Source organism: Pempheris klunzingeri, chromosome 11 (genome assembly GCF_042242105.1).
Source record: "Pempheris klunzingeri isolate RE-2024b chromosome 11, fPemKlu1.hap1, whole genome shotgun sequence".
Classification (NCBI taxonomy): domain Eukaryota; kingdom Metazoa; phylum Chordata; class Actinopteri; order Acropomatiformes; family Pempheridae; genus Pempheris; species Pempheris klunzingeri.
Window position 1 is genome coordinate 24,932,884 of NC_092022.1, and position 13,546 is coordinate 24,946,429.

General features: G+C 42.3%; 2 protein-coding genes and 1 long non-coding RNA gene across 5 annotated transcripts in view; 2 read left to right on the top strand and 1 right to left on the bottom strand.

Moving 5' to 3' along the window:
* The window catches only part of LOC139209339 (tumor necrosis factor receptor superfamily member 14-like), a gene marked incomplete at its 3' end in the record, with an annotated part of 34,712 nt that extends 22,140 nt beyond the window's left edge, over positions 1-12,572 (top strand). Inside the window, exons 3-7 of the mRNA XM_070838988.1 lie at positions 9,459-9,552; positions 9,926-10,051; positions 10,360-10,515; positions 12,296-12,383; positions 12,485-12,572. Of these exons, the coding sequence (XP_070695089.1) occupies positions 9,459-9,552; positions 9,926-10,051; positions 10,360-10,515; positions 12,296-12,383; positions 12,485-12,572 (552 nt within the window). The remainder of the gene's footprint in view (positions 1-9,458; positions 9,553-9,925; positions 10,052-10,359; positions 10,516-12,295; positions 12,384-12,484) is intronic.
* Positions 13-7,242, bottom strand: LOC139209431 (tumor necrosis factor receptor superfamily member 14-like). Of its 3 annotated transcripts, none has more exons than XM_070839140.1 (11): positions 7,135-7,242; positions 6,725-6,827; positions 4,805-4,889; positions 3,835-3,928; positions 2,834-2,959; positions 2,372-2,527; positions 1,666-1,753; positions 1,332-1,564; positions 1,188-1,219; positions 1,037-1,081; positions 13-913 (listed from the first exon to the last, which is right to left on the bottom strand). In XM_070839140.1, the coding sequence occupies exons 3-10, from the start codon at positions 4,841-4,843 to the stop codon at positions 1,043-1,045; spliced, it is 807 nt and encodes a 268-aa protein (XP_070695241.1). In that variant the 5' UTR covers positions 4,844-4,889; positions 6,725-6,827; positions 7,135-7,242; the 3' UTR covers positions 13-913; positions 1,037-1,042. The 3 variants fall into 3 exon arrangements, with proteins under 3 accessions (XP_070695241.1, XP_070695240.1, XP_070695243.1); XM_070839139.1 differs by lacking the exon at positions 7,135-7,242 and adding an exon at positions 6,335-6,485 and having other exon boundaries at positions 4,805-4,906; positions 6,725-6,791; XM_070839142.1 differs by lacking the exons at positions 4,805-4,889; positions 6,725-6,827; positions 7,135-7,242 and adding an exon at positions 4,299-4,466.
* Positions 12,573-12,619: 47 nt separating the features above from the next.
* Positions 12,620-13,287, top strand: LOC139209434 (uncharacterized). The gene is made up of 4 exons (XR_011585216.1): positions 12,620-12,717; positions 12,830-12,861; positions 12,968-13,012; positions 13,136-13,287. It is a non-coding gene; the product is annotated as an uncharacterized lncRNA (long non-coding RNA).
* Positions 13,288-13,546: the final 259 nt, after the last annotated feature.

The following is a 13,546-nucleotide window of genomic DNA, read 5'->3' on the forward strand; positions in this document are numbered from 1 at the left end:
TATGAACATCAGTATAAAAAGTGAACAAGCATGTTCATTTACAGCCGTTGTCCCAGAGTGGGGAACAACAACATACATTTGAACAATAAAATACAAGAATGTCAGTGCACAAGTACAAAAAGACACGATGTGTTAATGTGTTAATGCATTCATTCTACAACATGACCAGTAGAGAGCAATCACTGGTGATCTCATTTGCCTTGCTCACAGAGCACAGAGGGTTACTGTTATGAAAAAAAGAGAAAAAAATAGGCTGTAAAACATGTGACACACACAGCTATAGCTATGGATGCAGCTATACACCAGGTCCCATGAGGGGGGGAGACCCCTGCTGGAGATCTGTGGTTAGAAGTCCCACTTAGGCTGCTGTCACAGTTCTGTGCATCCATTATTGTACAGAGAGGTTTTCATCACAGGTTAACAGCTTTGTTAACACGGTGGAATTAAGCTGTCATTGTCTTGTTAGCAGTTGTGAGCAGGTCTGGAGTCAGTGCCCATTGGCATAAAAGGAGGTGGTCTTGTCCGTTAGACCTGGGCCTCCCTGCCAGCGTCCATCTGTGTATGATCACTAACTCTCTGAACTGCTGCGTCTCCAACGAGTGCGGCACCCATGCAGGCAGCGTCTGGTGCTCAGGCAGCTTGTGGTGCCCACGTGTGTGTTTTATTTCATACCTGGATCATATTCTGCAGGTACAGTCATTGAAACTGCAGTGACAGGTGTATAATGTTGCTGGTATGATGTCAACATGGCATCACAGATCTATTTTTGCTGTGAAGATGTTGAATTTCTAGATGAGCCAACCCTCTACCTGGGCTGTGTGGCTGCTCCAAAGTAAATCCAACAGGTTCCACGATGCAAAAGCTGCTCAAGCAGGCAACATTTCCTCTGCAGTGTCACATGAGGAGCAACATCCTGAGGAGAGAAAAGCTCTTAGTTTAAGCAGAAACATCTTGTAACTTGTAAAGACATCGAATGGCTCCATCACACAGTCCTCACTCAGTGAATATGTGAATGGAAAACTCACTGCTGTCTTACCTGCTGTCATGTCATGTGGAAGCTTTCCTCTCTAATCACACTCTCCTTTATCGTGAAATATTGAGAAGAGTGACATCATTTAATCAATCATTCCATGTACACTCTGCTGTACATACAAGTACAAGATGGATGAAGAGAGTAGAAAACATACCTGTCTGGGATTGACTGCATCGCTTATTGTGTCTGTAATCAAACGTAACCAATGATTAAAACCTTAATGAACAACTTCAGTGACAGACATTATTATCATCCACCAACAATGGTAATGTTCAGACTACGGAAACATAAATCATACCTTCGTTTAGAGATCCTCTCTCTTCCATGTCTCTTCCATTTTTACATTTTTCTCTCTTCTTCTTTCTTCCTTTCTTCCTCCTCAGAAAAAGCAGAACACCAGCAGCACCAACAACACCAACAACACCAACAACAGCAATCACAAGTCCTGTCATGTTTGAACTTTGTTCTCCACATTCAGCATCCATTGAAACAGTTCCTGGTTTTTCCAGCGGAAGATTCAATGATTCACATCTGGAGGGACAGAGGGAGATTTTGTACAGGAACATTTGTAGGATCCCATGAACTCACTGCTGTTGGAAGAACTGAGGAGTCTAATGTGAAGCTGCACTTACTGTGTGTGCTGCAGACAAGATGTAAATGTCCCATCTGAAAAGGTTCCAGCAGTGCAGTCAGAGCAGTCAGTGTCCTCTGAGGCTGTTCCTGCACAAACACAAATGAGATCTATTTAAAGGGGGCAGCAGGTGCATATTATGAAGGGATCACAGTGTTAAGACATAAGACATAAGAGGTTTTATTGTCATTGTACAACTTAACAGCATACAACGAAATTGCGTTGGTACGCCCGGTCTAAAATATTAAAATATAGAAATACTAAAATATAGACAAAAAAAAAACACACACATACATATATACATACATATGCACAGACATATGAAAATTTAATATATATATCAATAGTGTTAGATTGACTGAGACCCAAAAGAGCCTGAAGAAAGTTTTATTTGACTCCACATTCCCAAACCTGCAGCCTTCTGGACCAGGACTGAACGCTGACTAAAACATTTCACACTTCAGAGTTTGATATCGTCCATAACCTAATCATTCATGTGGCTCATCATTTCCTAGAAATTTGACTCTTTATGTTAATTGGTTGCTTTTCTTTTCAGTTTGTTTAGTAGTTCTTTATTAATTATGATTATTTATGTTCCTTATCAATCATCATTTAATCAATATTTTAGAGGCATTTATAAATGACCTAGCATTTATTCAGTGGGTCTGTGTCCGTAATAATCTAAAGGTCGGCACGATAACACCAACCGTTTTGCCTGATGTATTGTCCTGGTAGACAGCTTGTGTGTTTCTGTGCTGCTGCACAGCCGTCCTCTGTAGGGTCCATACAGTAGAATCCTTCCAGTGGTTCACAGACTGTATCTGATGTTCTCGTACATGACGTCTTTATCTTCAGGCCAGAGCCTGTCAGCACACAGAGGTTAATATGGAATATGGAGAACTTTTATTCTGTTTAAGCAACGTGCTACATTTCTTTCTGACCATTCGGTTTTATGTCATTATTTGAAAATGTGAAACAATCGTTTTAATTTCTGAATTCAAGGGAAAACATCTGCATATACAGCATTGATCTGACAGGGTGAAGAGGTGATTGTGGCAGGAAAAGGAGAGATGGATGGAAGGTGTCAGTGAGATCAGTTAAATCATTATTAGTCCCATTCATACAACCTCTGTACTCATGAATATGAACATGTTCTAACAGGACATTACCTGCATCAGAGGTTGTGCAAGTTAAACATTGTGTACGACCAGTAGGCTGATTCATGAAGGTTCCCTCGGTGCAGGGAACACAGGTTCTGTTTATGAACATCGTGCAATCTGTTTTAACTCGGCTTCCTGTTGAACAGAAAACAACATAATGTTTCTATTGAATGAAAATGTATCGTCTTGAGGGTGAAGCACATTTTGTCAGCTGTGCAAAGTGACATGCACTGCTGTCTACTGCAGTGGCATTCTTATTACTACCTCCAGATGCAGCCAATCATTTTTAGAGAGGATTACACTCAGTTAGGTGTATTAGGTACACCTAACTGAAGCTAACGTACAACCAGGGGACACGCAAGAGGCAGAGGAGCCCTGAAGCACTGCCTGCTTCCTTTCAGCAGCCATGTCAGAAATACTGCAGAGCTCCATGGGGCACTTGTGACCTCCAGCAATGGTTGTGTCTGTTCTATTTTGAGTGAATCTGGACAGAAAACACACTGATGATCTATTACACATCATACAAACGATCAGATTCTGATGAATGATCAATATCTGCATCCCAGGTTTGCCAACTCTTTTGATTTTGATCTTAACGTTATCCATTGATGATGTTCCTGATAAAGATCAGCTGTACGTGCAGTTCTAAAGGGAGCAGAGTCTCTTGTTGACGGGTGTTTCTGCCCTTTTTCTGTCTCCAGCCTAAAGCAACAGCCCTACAATCAATTCTAGCTTCTTGGAGGTTCTCATGCTCACTTCTTTGAAGCCGTTTTAGAAAGGACTTTATAAACTGGCAACTGAGTAAATAAAGTTCTGGATTTTCCAGCTTGTTCTTTTCCTGTTGAACTCCAGTCAGACACATTTCACTTGTGAATATAAACCGCACCAACAATGGGAGTGGCTCCACTGATCTGCACATGGAAGCCTTGTTGGCACCTGGCAGATCTTTAAAACACTCCATATGTTACTATCAGAGTGAAATATCCCTTTAACATTCAGTTTAATCTTACCAGGGGGACACATAGGACAGCATTCGTCCCCTATCTGGTACTCTGAATGATGGCATGTGAAGGTTTGACCTCCGATGACAGTCATCATAAGTATCTGTGAAGAGTAACAGAAGGTTTTTGTCTCACTCAGTGATCTTGATGCTTTTTGACAACAAAATGTTTCTGTTTTGACACATTGTAATTTCAATATGGCTTAAAAATGATATCTCTGTTTTTAGGCTCTGCTGTGAATCTACATTTTCTCACCCTACAGGTAAACAAACACTAATTATAACAACTAAAATGCTACTAAAAAATACTAAATACTATATTATAACTTATGTGTTTGCTGCAGTACTCAGATCTTTTTCTAAAGTAAAAGTTGTAACACAACAGGATGGAAACACTGTTACAAGTAAAAGTCCTGCTTTAAAAAGCACAAGTCCAACAGTGTTAGCATATTTTAAGTACAGGTGAAAGTGTACTTCTTATAAAGTATTTCAGAATATCATCTATAGTAATTATTAAAATAATAAATGATTGTCCATCAGCAGCAATCTTCCTGATGCACAGGGATGACAGTTCAGGTGCTGGAGCGTGAGTGCAGCAGCAGATCGTCTGTCAGACTTTCATGTTGTTGGCTGTGGTTTGTCTGTTCAGGTCTGTTCTTGTGCTGCTTGTTGGAACATTTCTGTGTTCTTTAGTTGAACCTGTTGGTTAGTGGATCCCATACAGATCCAGTGGTGTCTAAGTGATGGCTCACAGCCTGACTCTGGACAGCGGGTCAGGAGCTGTTTGGACCCGGTCTGGCTCTGGTTCTGTCTAATGACCCTGCTTAGCCGCAGTGGGGTTTGACTGCACGGTAAGCACGGGGCAGGTGCTTCCAGACAGAAATGTTGGAGGAGTATTATGATGACTGAGATGCTGCTTAGCAAACAATATCTTGCTGTAATAACATTATTATGACTTGACATTATTACAGTTATTTTACCAGCAATGCTGCAGCTGCAGCTTTTCGTGCCGACATCATTTTATACGGTCGGATCAGTTTTCATGGGCAGAAGAAGTCATCTCACCTGGAAACTGGAAAAACCTGGAAAAAAAGAAAACATATGAGGAGATGATACTAACTGCTGAGCAAACAGGTTTCTCATTCACATGATGTTCCACATATCTGGTCTCTGCAGGAAGCTCAGTGTGGACTGTGCTATACTGCAAACCATTTGACTCCACAGTGTCCACAGACGAGGTCAGTAAACACAAGATGTGAATAATGCTCCCCTTTTGTTTCTCTAGAGACATTTCAGGATCAAATGATTGGACCAGAACATATTCTGGGTCGTCTTGGCTAAACACATTTAATAACAGGTGTGCAGAATAATGTTTTCAGCTAAGGACACTTCAGATCAAACTGGTGTGACTCACACAGTGTTATCAGCACATGATTTATATGATGGACTTTGATCTGACACAGTGAATTTAGTACCTGACATTCATTTGTCCACATTCACAGACCTCATTGTAAATTGTAAATTGTTTTCCAAAGTTAAATCAGGTCAGTTTTGAACTTCTGTCTATTGTTTCAAGTTTATAGAACTAAATACTTCAAATTTCATCTCAGCTATCAATACGTATCTACTCCGGTTATCGCAATTAAGATATGCATTTACGAAAAAATATATACAGTGGTGTGAAAAAGTATTTGCCCCCTTACAGATTTCTTCTGTTTTTGCTTTATTGTCACACTTACATGTTTCAGATCATCAAACCAATTTTAATATCAGACATAGATAACCTGAGTAAACACAAAAAGCAGTTTTTAAATGATGATTTCATTTATTAAGGGAAAAAAGCTATCCAAACCAACCTGGCCCTATGTGAATATATATGATATTAAACACAACATTGCTTTGTTTGTTTCCGCTTTAAAAACCACACTAACATTTAAAACTTTTCTTTTAAATGTTCAAGTAGGGTGTATGTTGTTAAATCGTGCATAGATTTGAAATTTAAAAACTATGAACTCGGATAAAAGTCTTAAAACTACATCCTGTAACATAACAACTGTAGTGTTTTCAAAATAAAAACTGTAATATGCTGTTTCTACTGGCTGGTGCGAAAAGCATTCTGGGATACGTAACTATCAGAAGTTCACACGAGCCTCCTCCCGTTAAAATGTGCGGGATAAAATCACATCCGGGCATTTAAACTCTTGGCTCTTTGCCTACTTTAAACTGGATCAGTTCTTGAGCTGCGAGTGACGAAGTTTCACAAGTCCACAAAAACACATGTTGAGAAACGTCCAGAGAGACCTGACAACAGTTACTACGTCTCCTGCTTCTCACTACTGACATCATTGTACTGACAAATTTAGAAGTTAGCAACAGTGAGAACCTCACTTCTGGTAACAAAAAGCACACACAAGTAACTGAAAACACACACAGCGCCTTTGGGTGAACGGGGGGGGGGTCCGTGTGTACTTTCAGTCTTACATCCAAAACTTTGGGAAGTTTTCACTCACCGGGAACATGATCCTCCGGTCTAATATGATCCTCCGGTCTAATATGATCCTCCGGTCTAATATGAGCGCCACAGGAGTGTTTGATCCCGGTGAGGCAGTGAAGGCACCACAGAGAGCAGCTCTCCTTCTGCTGAGCTGTTCAGAGTCCAACCTGCAAACATTAGTTTACCATGATGGTGTGTGGTGAGGAGAAACCTACAGGAAACACACACACACTGATACACACTGACACACACTAATACACACTGATACACACTGATACACACTAATACACACTGATACACACTAATACACACTGATACACACTAATACACACTGTACACACTGATACACACTGATACACACTAATACACACTGTACACACTGATACACACTGATACACTGACTCACCTACAGCAGCAGACAGACACTTCTTCATGTGAAGTCTGACGAGACGTTAAAAAGAACGAAGTTCAAAGGAGCTCTGTGGAAAATTAATTTCTGCTCTTGAGTCCTATTAAACACATTAAACTCTGCATTACTCTTTCAAAGAGTCATTTTTAGACACGGTTAAGAATAAAATGTCCAAAATTAATCTGCAAGTTGCTCTTTAACCTTCAAACCAAGGAGTGACCCTCGAACGGCCTGTTGTTGAAAGTTTTAAACTCAGACTTTCACTTTCTACATTCTGCTCAGGAGAGGTCTAAAAAGTCCCTTCTGTCCTCCCACACACCCACACACAGCTTCAACAATGTTTCACACGGATTAAGAAATAAGAAATAAAGGAAGGAAATAAGAAATAATTAAGAAATAAGACATACCTGACTGAAGCAATATACGCACGAAGCAGACTGACACTGCGCATGACACGAGCCCTTCAAAATAAAATGTCTAACTGGGACAGAGGGACTCGTGCTCACCACTGCAGTGCTGGAAATGTTAGATTTAACTCTGTACTCAGATCATGTGTCAAGCTACTTCATCATCACTGAATCATTGCAGAGTCCTGCACACCAACATATTTCCTGAGAGATTAATTAAATGACTGTAGTTGTCACTCCCTCCACCCTCCCTCCACCTCCTCCTTGGCTGTGTGGGTGTCTCTCTCTGTCTACTTGTGTCTCATTACAGGAGTGGAGATCAGTGCAGCCTTTAAACAGACTCCACCTGGCTGTCACATGGTGGACTCTCTGCTGCAGCCTTTTCTCCCTGTAGGACTATTCTGCCTAAGAATACTGCTCATCCCTGCTTCCCTGTTCAAACACAAGGCCTGACTCCTTCCTCTGTCTCCAGTCTTCCTGCCCAGCCTGCCTCTCCAGTCCGCTCACTTCCTCACCAGCAGTAACCCCCACTCACCTTAGTCTCCACCTGCCTGGTCCTCTTCTGCTCTCCAAATGTTTGAAACAAATCTCACTGCCAAAGAAGGAACCAGTGGGTTGTTGAAACTGTCACATGTGTCACAAAGAGCTTCCCACTACACCGGCTCTGAAGGAGGCTAAGAAAGTGATCCCAAAGAGAGAGCATGTGAGATGTTCACAGGTTCAGCAGAGGACTGTGGTGTGTCGGACATTGTTTTTCCTTGTTAATTGTGTGGGAGCATTCTGCTCCCTGACCTTTCTCCAAAATAAAGTGCCTAATACTGCACTATCTGCCTCAGTCTGTGCTGCACTTGGGCCCACTAGCCTAGCCCCAACAGTACTGCAGAGCAACACGTCAGTACTGCAGAGCAACACGTCAGTACTGCAGAGCAACACATCAGTACTGCAGAGCAACACGTCAGTACTGCAGAGGGTCCTCACAGTAGAATCCTTCCAGTGGTTCACAGACTGTATCTGATGTTCTCGTACATGACGTCTTTATCTTCAAGAGCCTGTCAGCACACACAGAGGTTAATATGGAATATGGAGAACTTTTATTCTGTTTAAGCAACGTGCTACATTTCTTTCTGACCATTCGGTTTCATGTCATTATTTGAAAATGTGAAACAATCGTTTTAATTTCTGAATTCAAGGGAAACCATCTGCACACACGGCATTGATCTGACAGGGTGAAGAAGTGACTGTGGCAGGAAAAGGAGAGATGGATGGAAGGTGTCAGTGACTGCTGCAAAGGGAGATCAGCACCAGTGGATATCAGTGAAAGCCAGGACTGGTGGTCTGATGTCCTTCACTGTGAATGCAGGTCATAAACCAACTAAATAGAAACTACAACACAAAGAAGTCACGTTAGTTTGCTTCATAATTACCACAGAACTTCTTTTACACCAACAATTACTGAACCTTGTTGTTGTTCCAACTGCAGCTGAACTCCTTTTTACTCTTCCGTTTCTCTTTACTTCTTCATCACTTGTTTCTCTCCCCCTCCTCCTCACCGTCATTACCTTGGAGTTTACCTGCCACTTCCTTACGTGCGTTCAGTGACATTTCAAAATAAAACTGCACATATTTAACCACAATGAATTTAAGTCCTTTATAATTATTATAATAAACCTCACACTGGATGTTTGTTCATGTGTTACATCTGCATTGCTCAACATAAGATAATAAACAATAAAATAAAAAAGAACACAGAAATGTTCCAACAAGCAGCACAAGAACAGAACTGAACAGACAAACCACAGCCAACAACATGAAAGTCTGACAGACGATCTGCTGCTGCACTCACGCTCCAGCACCTGAACTGTCATCCCTGTGCATCAGGAAGATTGCTGCTGATGGACAATCATTTATTATTTTAATAATTACTATAGATGATATTCTGAAATACTTTATAAGAAGTACACTTTCACCTGTACTTAAAATATGCTAACACTGTTGGACTTGTGCTTTTTAAAGCAGGACTTTTACTTGTAACAGTGTTTCCATCCTGTTGTGTTACAACTTTTACTTTAGAAAAAGATCTGAGTACTGCAGCAAACACATAAGTTATAATATAGTATTTAGTATTTTTAGTAGCATTTTAGTTGTTATAATTAGTGTTTGTTTACCTGTAGGGTGAGAAAATGTAGATTCACAGCAGAGCCTAAAAACAGAGATATCATTTTTAAGCCATATTGAAATTACAATGTGTCAAAACAGAAACATTTTGTTGTCAGAAAGCATCAAGATCACTGAGTGAGACAAAAACCTTCTGTTACTCTTCACAGATTCTTATGATGACTGTCATCAGAGGTCAAACCTTCACATGCCATCATTCAGAGTACCAGATAGACAAGAACTGCTGTCCTATGTGTCCCCCTGGTAAGATTAAACTGAATGTTAAAGGGATATTTCACTCTGATAGTAACACATGAAGTGTTTTAAAGATCTGCCAGGTGCCAACAAGGCTTCCATGTGCAGGGATCCCAAAATCCAAAGAGTTGGCAAACCAGGGATGCAGATATTGATCATTCATCAGAATCTGATCGTTTGTATCATGTGTAATAGATCATCAGTGTGTTTTCTGTCCAGATTCACTCAAAATAGAACAGACACAACCATTGCTGGAGGTCACAAGTGCCCCATGGAGCTCTGCAGTATTTCTGACATGGCTGCTGAAAGGAAGCAGGCAGTGCCTCAGGGCTCCTCTGCATTTTCATTCAATAGAAACATTATGTTGTTTTCTGTTCAACAGGAAGCCGAGTTAAAACAGATTGCACGGCGTTCAGAAGCAGCTCCTGTGTTCCCTGCACCGAGGGAACCTTCATGAATCAGCCTACTGGTCGTAGACAATGTTTAACTTGCACAACATCTGATGCAGGTAATGTCCTGTTAGAACATGTTCATATTCATGAGTAGAGAGGTTGTATGAATGGGACTAATAATGATTTAACTGATCTCACTGACACCTTCCATCCATCTCTCCTTTTCCTGCCACAATCACTTCTTCACCCTGTCAGATCAATGCTGTATATGCAGATGTTTTCCCTTGAATTCAGAAATTGAAACGATTGTTTCACATTTCCAAATAATGACATGAAACCGAATGGTCAGAAAGAAATGTAGCACGTTGCTTAAACAGAATAAAAGTTCTCCATATTCCATATTAACCTCTGTGTGTGCTGACAGGCTCTGGCCTGAAGATAAAGACGTCATGTACGAGAACATCAGATACAGTCTGTGAACCACTGGAAGGATTCTACTGTATGGACCCTACAGAGGACGGCTGTGCAGCAGCACAGAAACACACAAGCTGTCTACCAGGACAATACATCAGGCAAAAAGGTTGGTGTTATCGTGCCGACCTTTAGATTATGTTGTAAATATGTTGTGAGGTTTAGATGAGAATACCAAAGTTCAGGGAATCTGACATGAAGGATCTCAATCTGAATCAGAACGTGTTGTGAGTGTCAACACGGCCCTGCTCTGACATCGGGTCTCGAAGAGTTGACTGACGGCAGGTAGATCAGACCCGGTGATCCTCTGTGCCGCTTTGATGACCCTCTGCAGTGCCTTCTGCTCCCTCTTGTGGCATCCTGCATACCACGCTGTGATACAGTACGTCAGGATGCTCTCCACCGTGCACCGGTAGAAGTTGGTGAGGAGGTTCCGTGATAGACCAGCCTTCCTCAGTTTCCTCAGGATATAGAGGCGTTGTTGTGCTCTGCTGGTGACATGGGAGGTGTGTGCGCTCCAGGAGAGGTCCTCGGTGATGTGAACCCCCAGAAACTTAAAGGTGGGGACTCTCTCCACAGCCTCTCCGTTGATGGTCATAGGAGCAGTGGCCGTCCTCCTGGACCTCCTCAAGTCCACCACAATCTCCTTGGTCTTTTTACTGTTCAGGATGAGATTGTTGGTGGAGCACCAGATTGTCAGGTTTTGTACCTCGCTCCTGTATGCTGTCTCGTCGTTGTTGGAGATCAGCCCCACAACCGTTGTGTCGTCCGCGAACTTGATGATGGTGTTAGTTGCGTGGACAGGCTGACAGTTGTGGGTGAAGAGGGCAAAGAGGAGGGGGCTCAAGACACATCCTTGGGGCACACCGGTGTTTAGGGTGATGGAGGAGGATGTGTGATTCCCCAACCTGACAGACTGGGGGCAGTTAGTGAGGAAGTCCAGTGTCCAGTTGCAGATGGTGGAGTTTAGGCCGAGGTTGTGCAGTTTAGAGACCAAGGCGCTGGGGATGACTGTGTTAAAGGCCGAACTGAAGTCCAGGAAGCGCAGCCTGGCATAGGTGTTGGGTTTCTCCAGATGCTCCAGGGCCGTGTGCAGGACGGTGCTGATGGCGTCCTCAGTTGACCTGTTGGCTCGAATTGGCGAACTGGTGCTGGTCCAGTGTGGCAGGGATGGTGCGTTTGATGTGAGCCATGATTAACCTTTCAAAGCATTTCGCAATCACTGGTGTGAGTGCCATCAGCCTGTAGTCATTCAAGCTGCTCACAGTTTTCAGCTTAGGGATGGGCACGATGGTGGTGGTTTTGAGGCATGTCAGTGCATCAGTGAAATCGAGCTGGAAAACGAGTCTGCTAAGTCACTGAGCTCAGCAGAGAGAGGGAATGACAGAAATGACAGAAAATGAATACTAAACAAACTGAAAAGAAAAGCAACCAATTAACATAAAGAGTCAAATTTCTAGGAAATGATGAGCCATATAAATGATTAGGTTATGGACGATATCAAACTCTGAAGTGTGAAATGTTTTAGTCAGAGTTCAGTCCTGGTCCAGAAGGCTGCAGGTTTGGGAATGTGGAGTCAAATGAAACTTTCTTCAGGCTCTTTTGGGTCTCAGTCAATCAACTTGTTGATCATTTCAATCTTCAGAGGAGAAATGGTTGCATCCAGTAAGGGGAAGGTTGTCCGTGGTAAGAAAAGATCTCCATGTAGAGATGTCATGTCGGCACAAGTAGAAAAAAGAAAGAGTCTCTGCGGTCAGTTGTGGTCCTTTGAATGAGTGGTTAAACACATGACTGTTTGGAGTCACACCTAGAAGTCACCTAACACTGTGATCCCTTCATAATATGCACCTGCTGCCCCCTTTAAATAGATCTCATTTGTGTTTGTGCAGGAACAGCCTCAGAGGACACTGACTGCTCTGACTGCACTGCTGGAACCTTTTCAGATGGGACATTTACATCTTGTCAGCAGCACACACAGTAAGTGCAGCTTCACATTAGACTCCTCAGTTCTTCCAACAGCAGTGAGTTCATGGGATCCTACAAATGTTCCTGTACAAAATCTCCCTCTGTCCCTCCAGATGTGAATCATTGAATCTTCTGCTGGAAAAACCAGGAACTGTTTCAATGGATGCTGAATGTGGAGAACAAGGTTCAAACATGACAGGACTTTCGATTGCTGTTGCTGTTGTCAGTGCTGTTGGTGCTGCTGGTGTTCTGCTTTTTATTCTGAGGAGGAAGAAAGTAAGAAAGAAGAAGAAAGAAAAACTGAAAAATGGAAGAGACATGGAAGAGCGAGGATCTCTAAACAAAGGTATGATTTATGTTTCCGTAGTCTGAACATTACCATTGTTGGTGGATGATAATAATGTCTGTCACTGAAGTTGTTCATTAAGGTTTTAATCATTGGTTACGTTTGATTACAGACACAATAAGCGATGCAGTCAATCCCAGACAGGTATGTTTTCTACTCTCTTCATCCATCTTGTACTTGTATGTACAGCAGAGTGTACATGGAATGATTGATTAAATGATGTCACTCTTCTCAATATTTCACGATAAAGGAGAGTGTGATTAGAGAGGAAAGCTTCCACATGACATGACAGCAGGTAAGACAGCAGTGAGTTTTCCATTCACATATTCACTGAGTGAGGACTGTGTGATGGAGCCATTCGATGTCTTTACAAGTTACAAGATGTTTCTGCTTAAACTAAGAGCTTTTCTCTCCTCAGGATGTTGCTCCTCATGTGACACTGCAGAGGAAATGTTGCCTGCTTGAGCAGCTTTTGCATCGTGGAACCTGTTGGATTTACTTTGGAGCAGCCACACAGCCCAGGTAGAGGGTTGGCTTATCTAGAGATTCAACATCTTGCCTGTCAAATCTCTGACATCTTCACAGCAAAAATAGATCTGTGATGCCATGTTGACATCATACCAGCAACATTATACACCTGTCACTGCAGTTTCAATGACTGTACCTGTAGAATATGATCCAGGTATGAAATAAAACACACACGTGGGCACCACAAGCTGCCTGAGCACCAGACGCTGCCTGCATGGGTGCCGCACTCATTGGAGACGCAGCAGTTCAGAGAGTTAGTGATCATACACAGATGGACGCTGGCAGGGAGGCCCAGGTCTAA